Source organism: Dipodomys ordii, unplaced genomic scaffold (assembly GCF_000151885.1).
Source record: "Dipodomys ordii isolate 6190 unplaced genomic scaffold, Dord_2.0 Scaffold122, whole genome shotgun sequence".
NCBI classification, from domain to species: Eukaryota; Metazoa; Chordata; class Mammalia; order Rodentia; family Heteromyidae; genus Dipodomys; species Dipodomys ordii.
Window position 1 is genome coordinate 8,573,126 of NW_012267338.1, and position 13,132 is coordinate 8,586,257.

The 13,132-nt window shown below is 45.9% G+C and overlaps 1 protein-coding gene across 1 annotated transcript in view; it reads right to left on the reverse strand.

Moving 5' to 3' along the window:
• Positions 1-6: 6 nt before the first annotated feature.
• The window catches only part of Tspan5 (tetraspanin 5), a 143,979-nt gene continuing 130,853 nt past the window's right edge, over positions 7-13,132 (reverse strand). The window contains exons 4-8 of the mRNA XM_013029705.1: positions 9,146-9,316; positions 5,734-5,859; positions 3,782-3,829; positions 3,559-3,675; positions 7-1,894 (exon numbers count right to left, since the gene is read on the reverse strand). Coding sequence (XP_012885159.1) covers positions 1,829-1,894; positions 3,559-3,675; positions 3,782-3,829; positions 5,734-5,859; positions 9,146-9,316 — 528 coding nt within the window. The 3' untranslated portion in view covers positions 7-1,828. The remainder of the gene's footprint in view (positions 1,895-3,558; positions 3,676-3,781; positions 3,830-5,733; positions 5,860-9,145; positions 9,317-13,132) is intronic.

Genomic DNA, 13,132 nt, shown 5'->3' on the forward strand with positions numbered 1-13,132 from the left:
ACACACACACACACACACACACACACACACACACACACACACACACAGAGGGGAGATGAGATTTTAAAAGAATTCCTGACCTTTCTCTAAGCGGACTGACACATTCATCAATCCACAGGGCTGAAATGGCAAACTGGGCTAAACTTCCACAAGAGCACGAGCTGGCTGTCCAGTTGTGTGCTGGCAGACGCGTCACCATAGTCACATAGGCTTGTGGGTTTCCCAGTGAGGTGCACACTGAGATTGGAGAGCCAAGTCCCGGATGCCAGCTAGACTGCAATCTGGAGGGCGGAGTCAAAGCTGGCCCCACCCCCTGGGGAGTGGGGGTCAGGGGCAGCAGCACCTGGAGGGGTGGGTTTCCTGCCTTGTGTCCCTCCCCTGCACCTTTAGTCTGCTACCTCACACTCCTCTCCGGAATATTTGTGCTTTGTCACCATCCTGATGGCCAGGTTGCAACTGCAGAAAGGAAGGGACTCCAGCCATGCACAACTATGCTTGCTTAAGAAAACTGAAACTGCAAGAAGTAGAAGAAAAACCCCATTGAGCAGCTTTCTGATGGTGACAACCATTTTTGGAATTGGGTCTAACTCCATTTAAACAGGAAGACGAGGAAAGTATAGACGCCAGCAAGCTGGAACCTGGAAGAGACAGTCCAGCCCATAGTATTTGCTATGGTAACAGCTGATCTCTGGGACAACATGCCACAACCTTCCAAAGCTGTGAACTGAAGGAATTGAACAGCCACCAACTTTAAAAAATATATATATATCTGTAGGAAAGATGGCGGGAAAGGGAGAGGGTGGATTCAGATTCACAGATCATGCAGGGAAAGAGTAGACAGAAACAATTCATCCCGATTGTTCAGGGTGAGTAAGCAAACACTTCAAAATTTAACAGGGCCTGGATCATAACCTTTGCCTTTGGGAGACAGAAAACCAAACAAAACACAACCCAGAGGATGCCAGGGTTTCCAAAGCATCCAGCCCCTAATTTTGGTGGGGTTGAGGGTGGGGACGGTGAGGGAAGAATTATGAATACCTCTCATGAAGCTCCATTTTGTGGATTCCACGGATTGGTAAAGTTCAGGCTTACTTAGAAAAAAAAAAATCTCTTCTTCTCAAATATGGCATCATGAAGTCTCCAACACCCTTGCTGGGGTCCGCGTGGGAAAACACAACTTCTGTTGGTGATGAGATACTCCACCATGGCCCTTCCACGCATGTGCCCCCCACATCGCCTGCTCAGGCCGGTTCCCGGAGCTCAGCAAAAGGGCAAGCTGCTGACACTTCCAACAGTTCCTTGAGATGCATACAGCAGGATTCGAACACACCGCTGCCCTCCCAGGGAAAAGGGTTGATGAGTCTTAACTAAGATGTGTATTTCTGTCCATCCCTCCACGAGGGCAGAAATCCCTCTCCCCGCTCGTCACAGTACTGAGATGGAGGACGTGGATGGATGCTCCACAAATCTAAGTACATGTGGTGTCCCCCGGACCCCTGTTCCCCTCTTTCTTTCTTTTCCCTTTAGCCTATGCATCATCCATCCATCCATCAATTCATGGCTACAGTAGAGACTCACAGGCAATGACTTGCATACTGGTTATTTCTTTTTGTTTTCGTTTGTTTTGTTCTTTAATCTGTCAGTGAGCAGCATTTCCCAGTCCCCCCTCCCCACCAGAAAGGATTTCTTGGCAGCTCCATTGAGTGAGATTGCAGGACACCTCTACGATGGGGTCCCTGCAGCGTGGCTAGGAGTCCGGCTCGAGGAGGGTCAGGAAGGCTGGCTCCATGCAGTGTCTTGCAGCAGCTGGGCCAAGGCGATACCAGCTCTACCAGCTCGCCCGGACGGCTTCGATATCACTCACCAAATTCTGGGCCAGACATATCCCGAAAATCTGACAAAGGCAAGAAAACAGTCAAACAGTGTTCCTTCCCTGCACTTCTCCTTGGCTTGCTTTCTTTCTTTTCTTTCTTTCTTCCCTTCCTTCCTTCCTTTCCTCTCTCTCTCTCTCTCTCTCGCACTAGGGTTTAGAATTCTGGTCCTCCTAATTGCTAAGCAGATGCTCTACTCCCTGAGAGCAACATTCCCAAGTCCTTTTTTTGCTTTAGTTATTTTCAGGTAGGATCTCACTTTTTTTTTTTCCTCCTGGAGCCATCTTAGACTGAGAGCCTTTTACTTGTGCTTGCTAAGTCACTGAGATTACAGGTACAGACCCCTATTCCCAGCTTGATGATCGAGATGGGGGGCGGTCTCGCTAATTTTTTGCCAGGGTAGGTATACAGCTGCAAACCGCCTGATCTCCACCTCTCAAGTAAGTGTAATCTGATTTTTAAAAATTGAAATACAATCCATGTACAATAAAATGCCTCTTTACATGTGAATTATTTACTGGGGTTTCAGTATGTTCTAAAGCTATGCAACCATCATGACGACTAATGGCAGAACATTTTCATAGTCTCCAAACTGAACTCTGTGCCAAAGAGCAGTCGTTACTACCCTCAACAGCCTTGGAAACCAGCAAACTTCCTCCCTCCCTCCTTATTTCTCTCCCTCCCTCCCTCCCTCCCTTCCTTCCCTTTCCTTCCTCCCTTTTCTTCCTTCCTTCTTTCTCATTCTTCCTTTCTCCTTTTATTTCTTCCTTCCCCTTCCTTCCTTCCTTCCTCACTCACTTTTTCTTTCCTACTTTCTTTCTCTTCCTCTCTCTTTTTCTCTTTCTCTCTCCTTCCTTCCTTCCTTCCTTCTTCCTTTCTTCCTTCCTTCCTTTCTTTCTTTTCTTTCTTTCTTTCTTTCTTTCTTTCTTTCTTTCTTTCTTTCTTTCTTTCTTTCTCTTTCTTCTCTCTCTTTTCCTTTTCTTTGTGCTAGTACTACAGCTTGGACTCAGGGCCTGGGCAATATCCCTTAGTTTTTCCATTCAAGGCTGGTACTCTACCACTTGAGCTATAGCTCTGGTTCTGGCTTTTTGCTGGTTAACTAAAGATAAGAGTCTCTCACATTTGTCTGCCTAAGCTGGCTTCTAACTATGATCCTCACATCTCAGTCTCTCCTAAGTAGACAGGTGTATAGATGTGAGTCCAACACCAGGTCTCATTTCTTTCAATTACCTATCCGTGACCCTTCAAGAGAAGTTTCCCACCAACCACAGGAAAAGTCCAACTCCTGACACTGCCTAGGATAAAAATGTAGGTCCCCTTCCCTTGCTAGCAGGCTTGATCAGTGATTAAAAGGGGTATACCATCTGTATAACTCCCAAAGGCCTTAACTTGTCACTGAGCTCTATGCTGAGTTATCACAAGATAGTAAGAAACAATGGAAGACCAGCTAGCAAAGAGTGACCCAAATTATTGTCTCCATCTTGAAAAGGAAAATAAAAAGTTTCTTGAAGTATTTCAGGATCTAAAAATCACATCTTTAATAAAACACACATCAAACTCTCCAACCCTCCAACCCTTTCATGTGTCTTCAATGCAATGATGCTAAGGTGACCCAAAGCTATGGGCCTGGGAAGACTTCCCCTAGGGCAGCAATGCCCCGGGAGACCAGAGAGGATTCTGGTCTTACCTGCAGCAATGCAATGCCTATGAAAATCCCAGCCACGATGGTCAAATTGTCCTGCAGCCACTTCTCAAACTGGGGCACACAGCCTTTTGTGTAGATTACAATCTGCTGGTCAACTTCCTTCACAAGAGGAGAGCAGAGAGGAGTTACCCATTTGTCACCATGACAACCGGAAGGTCCTCCAAACACCCCGTTGTGCTAAGTCGCAGGCTGAGCCCACACTTACTGGTTTTTGCCTGGCATCATAACCACACTGAGTGTTGATGACATCTTCCTGGGGAAGAAGAAAGACAGAAAAGTGAAATTCACTCCTGCTAAAGAAAGTCCATCCATCCATCCATCCATCCATCCATCCATCCATCCATCCATCCATCCATTCATACCAGCCCATTCTGTAAAGTGGAGGCAGTTAAGATAAAACACTGGGGCCCAAGATCTATGTTCAACACTTTAGCTATGCACACCATATACATACTGTTATACTCTTCAGAAGTAATTATTAAAATATGTCTTGGAAGAAGGAAAATCAGAGCTTTGGGAGGGGTAGGGGGGTGGATGTCAAAAAGGACAGGGGGTCCTTAATGTAAGAGGCTCAAGATTCAACCTCAAGAAATTTATGGGGTTTAGGGAACAAGTGGCAAAAAACCCACACACTTAAAGAACACAATGACTATCTTCATATATGAAGTTCTGCGAGAGACTTTTACTGCTTCAGATGGTGGTGGGTTTGCACAGGAGATCTTTCATGGTTTCTCTACAGCTTTCTGTATTCATTGCATGGTTTTTCAAGGAGAATGTTCTGCTTTGAGTCATTACTCTTCAGACTCTTCTGGTTTTCCTGATACAGGACAGGAACAAGAGGTAGGGAGCAAGGTGTGCTACCTGCTGGGCAGGCTGTTAGCTGTGTGTCCTCTCCTCTCTGCGTTCCTCTCTGAGGAGCCAGAACTGAGCCAGTGGGACAGGAATCAGGGCAAGGGAGGAAAGCCCTCATGGTTCTAAGTTTTCTGGACAAGAACAGAAGTGGCCCAGTTGGCTGCTGGGACAGATGGCCTGAAGGAATTTCCCAGGCCCTACCTTGCAGGGAGAGCTGCGGTACTCACCTGCCCAGGTGAGCTCTGCTCATGAAGATGGGGTAGGCAGGGGAGAACACTGGGGCCAGAAGGGCCAGAGAGAGGAGGAAGCATCCAGAAGGGCTCAAAGCTAGGGGCATGCAAGGCGCCTTTCACCTAGGTGATGTTAACCCTTCTGAAGCTTACAAGAGCTGTCCACCGTGTGGTATGAGGCTAATCCTACATGAGAACGGCTTGAGAACAACCTGTATGTGATATCTTTTGCAAAATAAAAACACCAACTGCATTACTGTGGTCAGGATGACATCCTCGAGTCTGGGTACCAGTGGTCTGAGGTAAGGGGTCTACTTCAGCAGAGTCACACATCCTTCCCCTACTTTATGTCTGTGCCCAGAACACAGCGGAAAGAAATGGGTCACCCAACCCAGGCCAAGACAGAGCTCACATGCGAACCTGACCACATCATAAAGAAGGGAAAGAAGGGACACAGACCGGCGGCGCCCCACGCTGGCTCTGAGCTCCATCGCTGGGGAGCGGTTGGAGCTAGGTAGAGTTATTTATGCATTATGTGCCTTGGCGTCTTCACCTCCAGAGGGAAACTAATGAAGGTATCTGTTGCTAGGAATGTTCTACTGGGCTAGCTCATATAAAGGCAGAACAGCGTTGCTGCCTAAAAGCCAGGCAATGATTTTTGTTCTTCTTTTGTGTTGGTCCTAGGGCTTGAACTCAGGGCCTGGATCCTGTCCCTTCGCTTTTTCTCTCATGGCTAGCGCTCTCCCATTTGAACCACTTCCAGCTTTTCAGTGGTTTACCGGAGATAAGCATTTCAGGATTTTCTTGCCTGGGCTGGCTTCAAACCCTGATCCTCAGATCCCAGCCTCCTATGTAGCTAGGATGTTAGGCCTGAGCCACCGCTGCTCAGCTTAAGCCAGTGATCTTGCTCCCACTTGGAAGATGGATAGAAGCACTGTCCCCACCCGGGAAGTACAAGTGGGCACCAGCAGGTAAGAAGAGGTTTCCTGCACCCAATCCTCTGCCCATTCCCTTCCCTCCCATGCTGAGCGTGACCCAGGAGGAGGCCTTGTGTGCTGACAGTTGGGTCACTTACTGCGGGATCTTTAGTACAGCAAGAGAATGGCACGCCACATCGCTCTCGACTTGCATTGGAATCTGTGCAATTGAAGTAAATATTTAGGTTCCAATCATCAGCTCCAAAAGCCCCACAGCACTGCCACTAGAGCAAACAGGACACAATTAGAAGAGCTCCCCTGGGAGCCGCCAGGCACCCACCCACCACAACCACACCAAGCTCCGGCCCCTGCTACCCCCCAACCCTCCTCCTCCTCTTCTTCCCCTTCCTCCTCTGAACTATCTTGCAGCCAAACACAAAATGGCCCTTGTAATTAAGGCTGAAGGTGTATAAAGATGTTTGGCATGTGACTTAAGCCACAGATAAGACCGTGGATGGTCGGGGGAGGGAGAAGGGGGGTACGGCAGGGCTGAATGGAAGAAGATCTGTTTGACTTGGGTACAGCTAAAAGAACTAAACCAGGCAGCAGTCATGGCCAAGGGAGGCAACTCTTATCACTTGAGCTATGTCTCCAGCCCTTTTTGCTCTAGTCTGGCTTTTTGTTCCGGCTACCCTGAACACTCCTATTTGTGTTTCCTGCTGGTGTGACAGGCAGCCTTTTCTGTTGACTTAAGGGTCTTGAAAATTCTTTGCCCAGGCTGGACGGGAGCAGAAATCTTCCTGACCATCTGAGTGGCTGACAGATGTATACCATCACCATGCTTAGCTAGCTATTGGTTATGATAGGATCTCACAAACTTTTTGCCAAGGCTGTCTTCAAACCATGATTCCAATTTCTGCTTCCCAAGCAGCTAGGATTACAAGTAGGAGCAACCATATTTGGCCAAACTACACATTTTTTAAGTATATAATTTAGTAAGTTATAGTACATGTAGACACACACACACACACACACACACACACACACACACACACACATCCCTCTCCTACCATCTCTTTGTATTTTGGGGGATTAGATAAAGCACTTGCTTTGCATGTACCAGGCATTGGGTTCCATGCCCAGCACCACACACACACACAAATAAAAACCCATAGTTGAACATACTCATTACCCTAAATTTTTAGAAGCTTACTTCAAATATATTTGCTTCTCTAGTTAATCTTCTTAAAAACCAAGAACATGTGTTTCAATTTCAGCTTTCAAAAGTCAGTTATCTAATTCACATCTAATCAAATGAGCTGGTAAATTTAGTGGGCCTTAAAGTGGGGACTAATTATGGTGAATCCATTAACCCTTACCTCATTTACCTGGGAGAAATAGATATTTACATATAAATATAATACATTAATAGGAACATTAATATATTATCCATATATTAACTATGCTAATATATTAATATTATATATATTTGTGCTAATTCTGGGGCTTGAACACAGGGTCTTGGTACTCTTCCTTAGCTTTTTTGCTCAAGGTCGAGCCACACCCTCACTTCTGGCTTTTTGGTGGTTCATTGGAGGTAAGAGTCTCATCACCTTTTCTACCTTGGCTGGCTGTGAACTGCAATCCTCAGATCTCAGCCTCCTGAGTAGTGAGGATTACAGGTGTGAGCCACCAGCGCCCGGCCACCCCTTGAATATTTTAAGGCTTGAAGGACCAATGGTTATTTGAAAACATAAAAGCCCAGGAGAGTAAAACCCAGTCACATGAAAGAACAGCATTTGTGAGCAGAGCAGACAGCATTTCCAGAAGACGTGGGGACGCATGCTCAGCAGGCTCATCTGGTCCTCTGCAGGCTGGGCTGTGCATCTTTAGCTTTGTTTGCAAAGCCCCACCAGATTTGTCATGCAAATCAGTCAGGAAAAATACATGGGAAGTTGTGAGCTCGCATCTATTATGACCTAACAAATCAGTGAAGTCTGCTGAGGAGATGAAAAAGGCTTAATTTCACACCTGAGGTACAGCTGACTGCAGACAACCACGGCTGCCGCTGAACAAAAACTGACACAACTCAGCGGAAGCTCAGCACCTGGGCTGGGTTGAGCGGCTTTACTAAAGGCGGCCCTGGTCACTCTGGAAAATGGTCTGCTCCAAAGTTGGCCATTGGTTCCTGCACGTCTGTCTGCTCTCCATCCCGCAGTGTGCATTAATCAAGTGTGCTCAGATTACCTAATTCTCATATGTTTTTAAATAGGTAAACAGTGTAAGTTTATTTGAAAGAGAAAGAAAAGTCTCAACAGGAAACGAGCGAGGCTCTCTAAAGGGGAGGGGTCCCACAGAGGGGTCTGTGACCCAAGTTTGTTTTTGTCGTTCATGGGGCTTAAACTCAGGGCCTGGGTGCTGTGCCTGAGCTTTTTCATTCAAGGCTAGCACTCTACCACTTTGAAACCCAGGGTTTTCTGGGGGGTTAATGAGCATCTCATGGACTTTCCTGCTCTGGCTGGCTTCAAATCACTACTCAGCCTCCTGAGTAGCCAGGATTACAGCTGTGAGCCACGAGTGCCCAGCCTGGTACCCAGGGCAGATATATTCACAACTGCTCATTTGTAGAGCAATGATACCTCAGGCCTAATAGGAAAGTCTGTTCACTTGTGCAAATGTAATAGCATCACTATTGTTATTTTCATTTTACTGCTGGGAGAACAGGCCGAGGAGCTGCTAGTCCAGGGGCACTAAGACCCAGTGTCTCCTAGTCCCGGGTCGATATAACTTCGCCTGCAATAGGCCATGGGTCATCTGTAAACAATGCTAGTAGACCCAGCACAGGGGCCAGCCCCTGTGGGGTAGACCAGATCCCCAGGGTTAAGCAGCTGTAAGCCTTAGGAATTTTGATTTTAGCTCCACATTCATATTCTAGGAACTTTCTGGGTGAATGTCTAGAAGGTTACTCAAAGAGAGGTATAAGGAAGAATTCATAGTTCATAATAAAAGAAAACTTGAAACCTATACAAAAACAATGTTCTTCAAGAGCTGAGTTTTTAAAAAGGAAAGAAAAAGAAGAGCTCATTCCTGTAATCTTAGCATTTCAGGAGGCTGAGATCTGAGAATCGTGGTTTGAATCTAACCAGAGCAGGAAAGTCTATGAGACTTATCTCCAATTATCCACTAGAAAACTGCATATGGAGGTGTGGCTCAAATGGTAGAGTGCCAGCCTTGAGCGGAAAAAGTTAAGTGACAGTGCCCAAGGCTCTGAGTTCAAGTTCCAGTACCAGAACATAAAAAGGGGTGGAGGGTGAGCAGGTACCGCGACTATAACCTTTCTGCCCCAGAGTTCTCATTTTCTTTCCTCTAATTGAACACAAATAGAAACGAAACAGATATAATTCCTGGAAGTCATACAGCAAATGAGCCAAATGCTAACCAAGCAAACAAACTCTCCCCATACTGCAGAATGGCCTCAGGCAGTTTCCAAAATGCAGAAGCCAAAGGCACAATGGGTCATCCTGTAGAGAAGACTTTTTCCACTGGAAAATAAACTCAATTGAAACTTACATATTCCTGAGTGAAGTCTATGAGGTTCTGCAAGTCAATGTCATCTCTGTATGCTCTGATGTTGTTGTTTATAAAGAAATACAGCTGGTCTTTGATCCAGTCTTTGAAAACAAATGCCAAAACCCCAGCAGTGAGCTCCAGGAAGAAAATAATTCCAAGGAACACAGAAAACTAAGAGAAAAGACAGATACACAGAACAGTGAGCAGGGCAGCCCGTTCTGATCAGATGTGTTACTGGTTTTTGTCTAAAGAGATTGGTAATTACATTCGGTGATTGCATACACGCAAAGCAGATAATCTTCAGTTGCTTCAGATTTGCTAATAGAATATTACACTTCAAGAAAGGATTTTTAAGAATTAAGAAAAAAAAGTCATTTCATAATCACATTTTAGGTCTCTGGTGTTCCATTTGATAATTAACCAACAAAGCCCAAAGCAAACACAAATAATAGGAATTTCTCATTAGAACCACATTAAAGCCTAATGAATTGCCCGTGATTAATAAACTGGCATACACAGAACAATGACCTGCCCCTCTATCTACCAAGGCTTTTCCTAGCTTGAAAGAATAGATCATCCAGTATTTTATAGTCGCCTGCCATTTCCTTCTGTGCCCTTGCTTCTCTACATAATATATCCCTTTTCTAGAAATAAAAAAACGGTCAGGCATTAAAACTGCTTCAGTTTGGTCTTCATACCTACCATACAGTGTAAAAGATCCATGCCCTTTGGAGAAAGAGATGATTGACATAGGAATAAGGCCCAGTCGTGAGGATTTCTGGGGAATGATAGCTGCACTCACCTTCCTCCAGGAAGCCCTGAGCTAAGGAAATGTGTTAAATAACATCAAACTGAAGCCAGGCACCACTAGAATCCTAGCAACTCAGGAGGCTGAGATCTGAGGATGGAGGCTCAAAGTCAGCCTGGAAAGTCTATGATACGCTTATTTCTAATTAACCAGCAAAAAGCTGGAAGTGACGCTGTGGCTCAAGTGGTACAGCATCAGCCTTGGCAAAAATGCTAAGGGACAGCACCCAGGTCTGGAGTTCAAACCTTCGTACTGGGTGCAAGTGCACACATGCATGTACACACACACACACACACACACACACACACACACACACACCCCAAAATGCAGCTGAAGGGAGCCTTCTGGCTAAGGCAGGTAATGGGAATTAAGGAGTAGAGTCAGTAAGGCGTTGTGATGGTTTCTCAGAACTTGAGACATTTCCCTGTACCCAGGAGCCTCCTGCAGACAGATTTTCTAGGTCGTGTTTCCTGTTCCTGCCCCAGGTTCTTCTCACCTCCTACCTTTCTCTTCACCACCCCCTCCACCAATATCTCTGCTAAAACAGAGAGGCAAAGCTGTGAACATCCACGGGCCCACTGCAGTGGGCCAAGTCTTCTTTCCGGTGACAATTTCTGGTGACAGGGTCACACCCACTGAGACAGAGAGGGTTCAGGCAATGTGTGGTTTTAATAGTCAGCTACAGACCCCAGGTAGCCCACCAAATGTACGGGGGTGGAGAGGAGAAAGGGGGAGTCGGAGAGGAAGGTCCCAATGGAACATCACAGTTGCTCATTTAATTTTTTTCCAAATGTATTCATCAGTAAATGTCTTGTGAATGCCCAAGTAGTCAGGCTGTGTGGAAAGGTGGGCTTCGCAGCAAATGAGGATGAGGATGACCACCTCACCCTTTATGCCTACAAAGATCTTAGCCTTAAGTGAGTGGGGTGGAGGGGACACTGGGTGGATCCAACAGTGCTGAAATCTACAATGCAAAGTACCTCCTACACAGTGGGGGAGAAGGGCCAGGAGGAAATCAGAGCCAGCTCTTCAGGAACCCACAGAACTCCTGCTCTTCTGCCCTAGATTTGTCTGCTGGAAATAAAAATTTAAATAGTTCTTAATGATCATTGGCAGTACCGATTATTTCAAATGAAAGTAAATCTAGAAAAATGAACAGAGGGGGAAAAATCACATCCCTTCTGTTCAATACCTGTTCCTCCTAGACTGAAATGATTCTCTCCATGTGAGTGCCCTCCAGAGGCGTGGAAGTTCAAGTTCTCCTACAACAGGGATGATGAACTCACAGGTAGCATGCACATATGAGAAGTCCCACAAAGGCTTTCGTTAGATTGTTCTTGCTTCCATCAAAGTTAGGTAAGTCCACTTTCTGGTACTGGGGAATTTTCTCCTGGTATATCATGTACAGATTAAACAAACGGAATCCAAATTTAATCCAATTCCAATATTTGGGAGAAGCCTTCCATGCCTGGGCCTTGAGAGCTATGTCTCCAGCTTGTGAAGATCTAGGATGTGGTGCACAGCCTTCTACAAGGCCTGGAACCAGCTGGAAGTATGCGTGTTAGCTCAGGGACTTCCTCCGCCATTCTCTCTCAAGCTTCTAAAGCCATGGTGACATTTATATCTCTTGTATCTAGTAGCTCTGGGTCAAGAACTGTTCTAGGTCAGTTTTTATTCGTTGTATTAAAAATAGAGAGGCCATTAGAAATATTCACTCATGTATTTTAAAGCCACACTGCAGTTAATAAAATAACTACACATGAGGGAGTATGGAAGTTGCGTTGGTCTTAAAGTAGGTGATGCATGTTATTGGGGAGGGGGTGTATGTGTGTGTGTGTGTGTGTGTGTGTGTGTGTGTAAAAGGCAGGTAAAGTAGGCAGAGCCTTGGGAGACATAGACACAGACAACAATACCCCTCATTGCCCATTAAACTTTCCTAAGACAAAGCAGCCCTGTGCACAACTCACATGAACTTCCCAAACTTTCTGAGCCAGAATCACCCCAATTCAAAATGGGCTGTTCTGTGAGAAGCCCAGTGACTCCTCTTCCTCGGGATGATTAAAAACTGGTGTCAGAGGACAAGGTAGCAAAGCTGGGGCACACACACACACACACACACACACACACACACACACCACACACACACACAGAGCTGTGGGGATGAGCTCCAGGACAGGCTTTAGCTTTCAATGAGAAAGGCCCTGGATGATGTTCTGTCAGCAAGTTGGAAGTGATTCCAGTAATAGGGAGAAGGCTCTCTGGAAATTCTGTGTCTTGTTCTATTCTATAGACTATTACCTGTGTAGCTATGACTGTGTACATAGGAGAGAGAGAAGAATCCCTTGGAAAAGAAATACACACACATGCATGAGCACGCACATGCAGACACACACACAGACCTTAGTCCTAATGCTACTTTAGGAACTAGAAGGCAAACTTGTGTTGCACAAAACCTCTATGGACAGCAATAGGCGGGTGCTACTTAAATGATTAAGGAGGCTTGTCTAGAGCAGAGGGGGTAGGATCTAGAGTTCTCTTGGAAAAAAAAAAAGAAAGAAAAGACCCAGGCCATTTTTGTTTACACCTTTGGGACGGTTCGCCATCCGGCCAGTAGCATCCTCTTGGCCTAAGATAAGAGTTTGGCTGTCAGTCTGAGAGCAGAGATACTTACAAACTTGAGGAGGAAAGTGTTTTCTCGCAGTGCTCCAATGCACCCTGCAAATCCCAAAATGAACATCACTCCTCCCACCACAAGGAAGAGCCACACTGGGTCAAAGCCGCCAAGGTCGGTGATGGAAGAGATGTTGGACAGAACTCCCTGGAAGTAGAAAACAAAAAAAACAAAAAAATACATAGACACCATGGTGTGAAGGCAGCTCACCAACATATAAGGATTATTGCACTTGTCTTTGGGTATCATTTGTGTGTGTGTGTGTGCACACACACGTGCATGTGTGCGTGCATACATGCATCCGCCAGTACTGGGGCTAACACTCAGGGCCTGGGAGATGACCTTCAGCGTTCTAGTTCAAAGTTGAGGCTCTACCACTTGAGCCACATCTCCACTCCTGGCCTTTTGGTGGTTAATTGGAACTAAGCTTCTCACTGACATTCCTGTCCAGGCTGACCTCAAATCTTAGTCAGCTAGGAAGCTAGGATTACAAGGTATAAGCCACAAA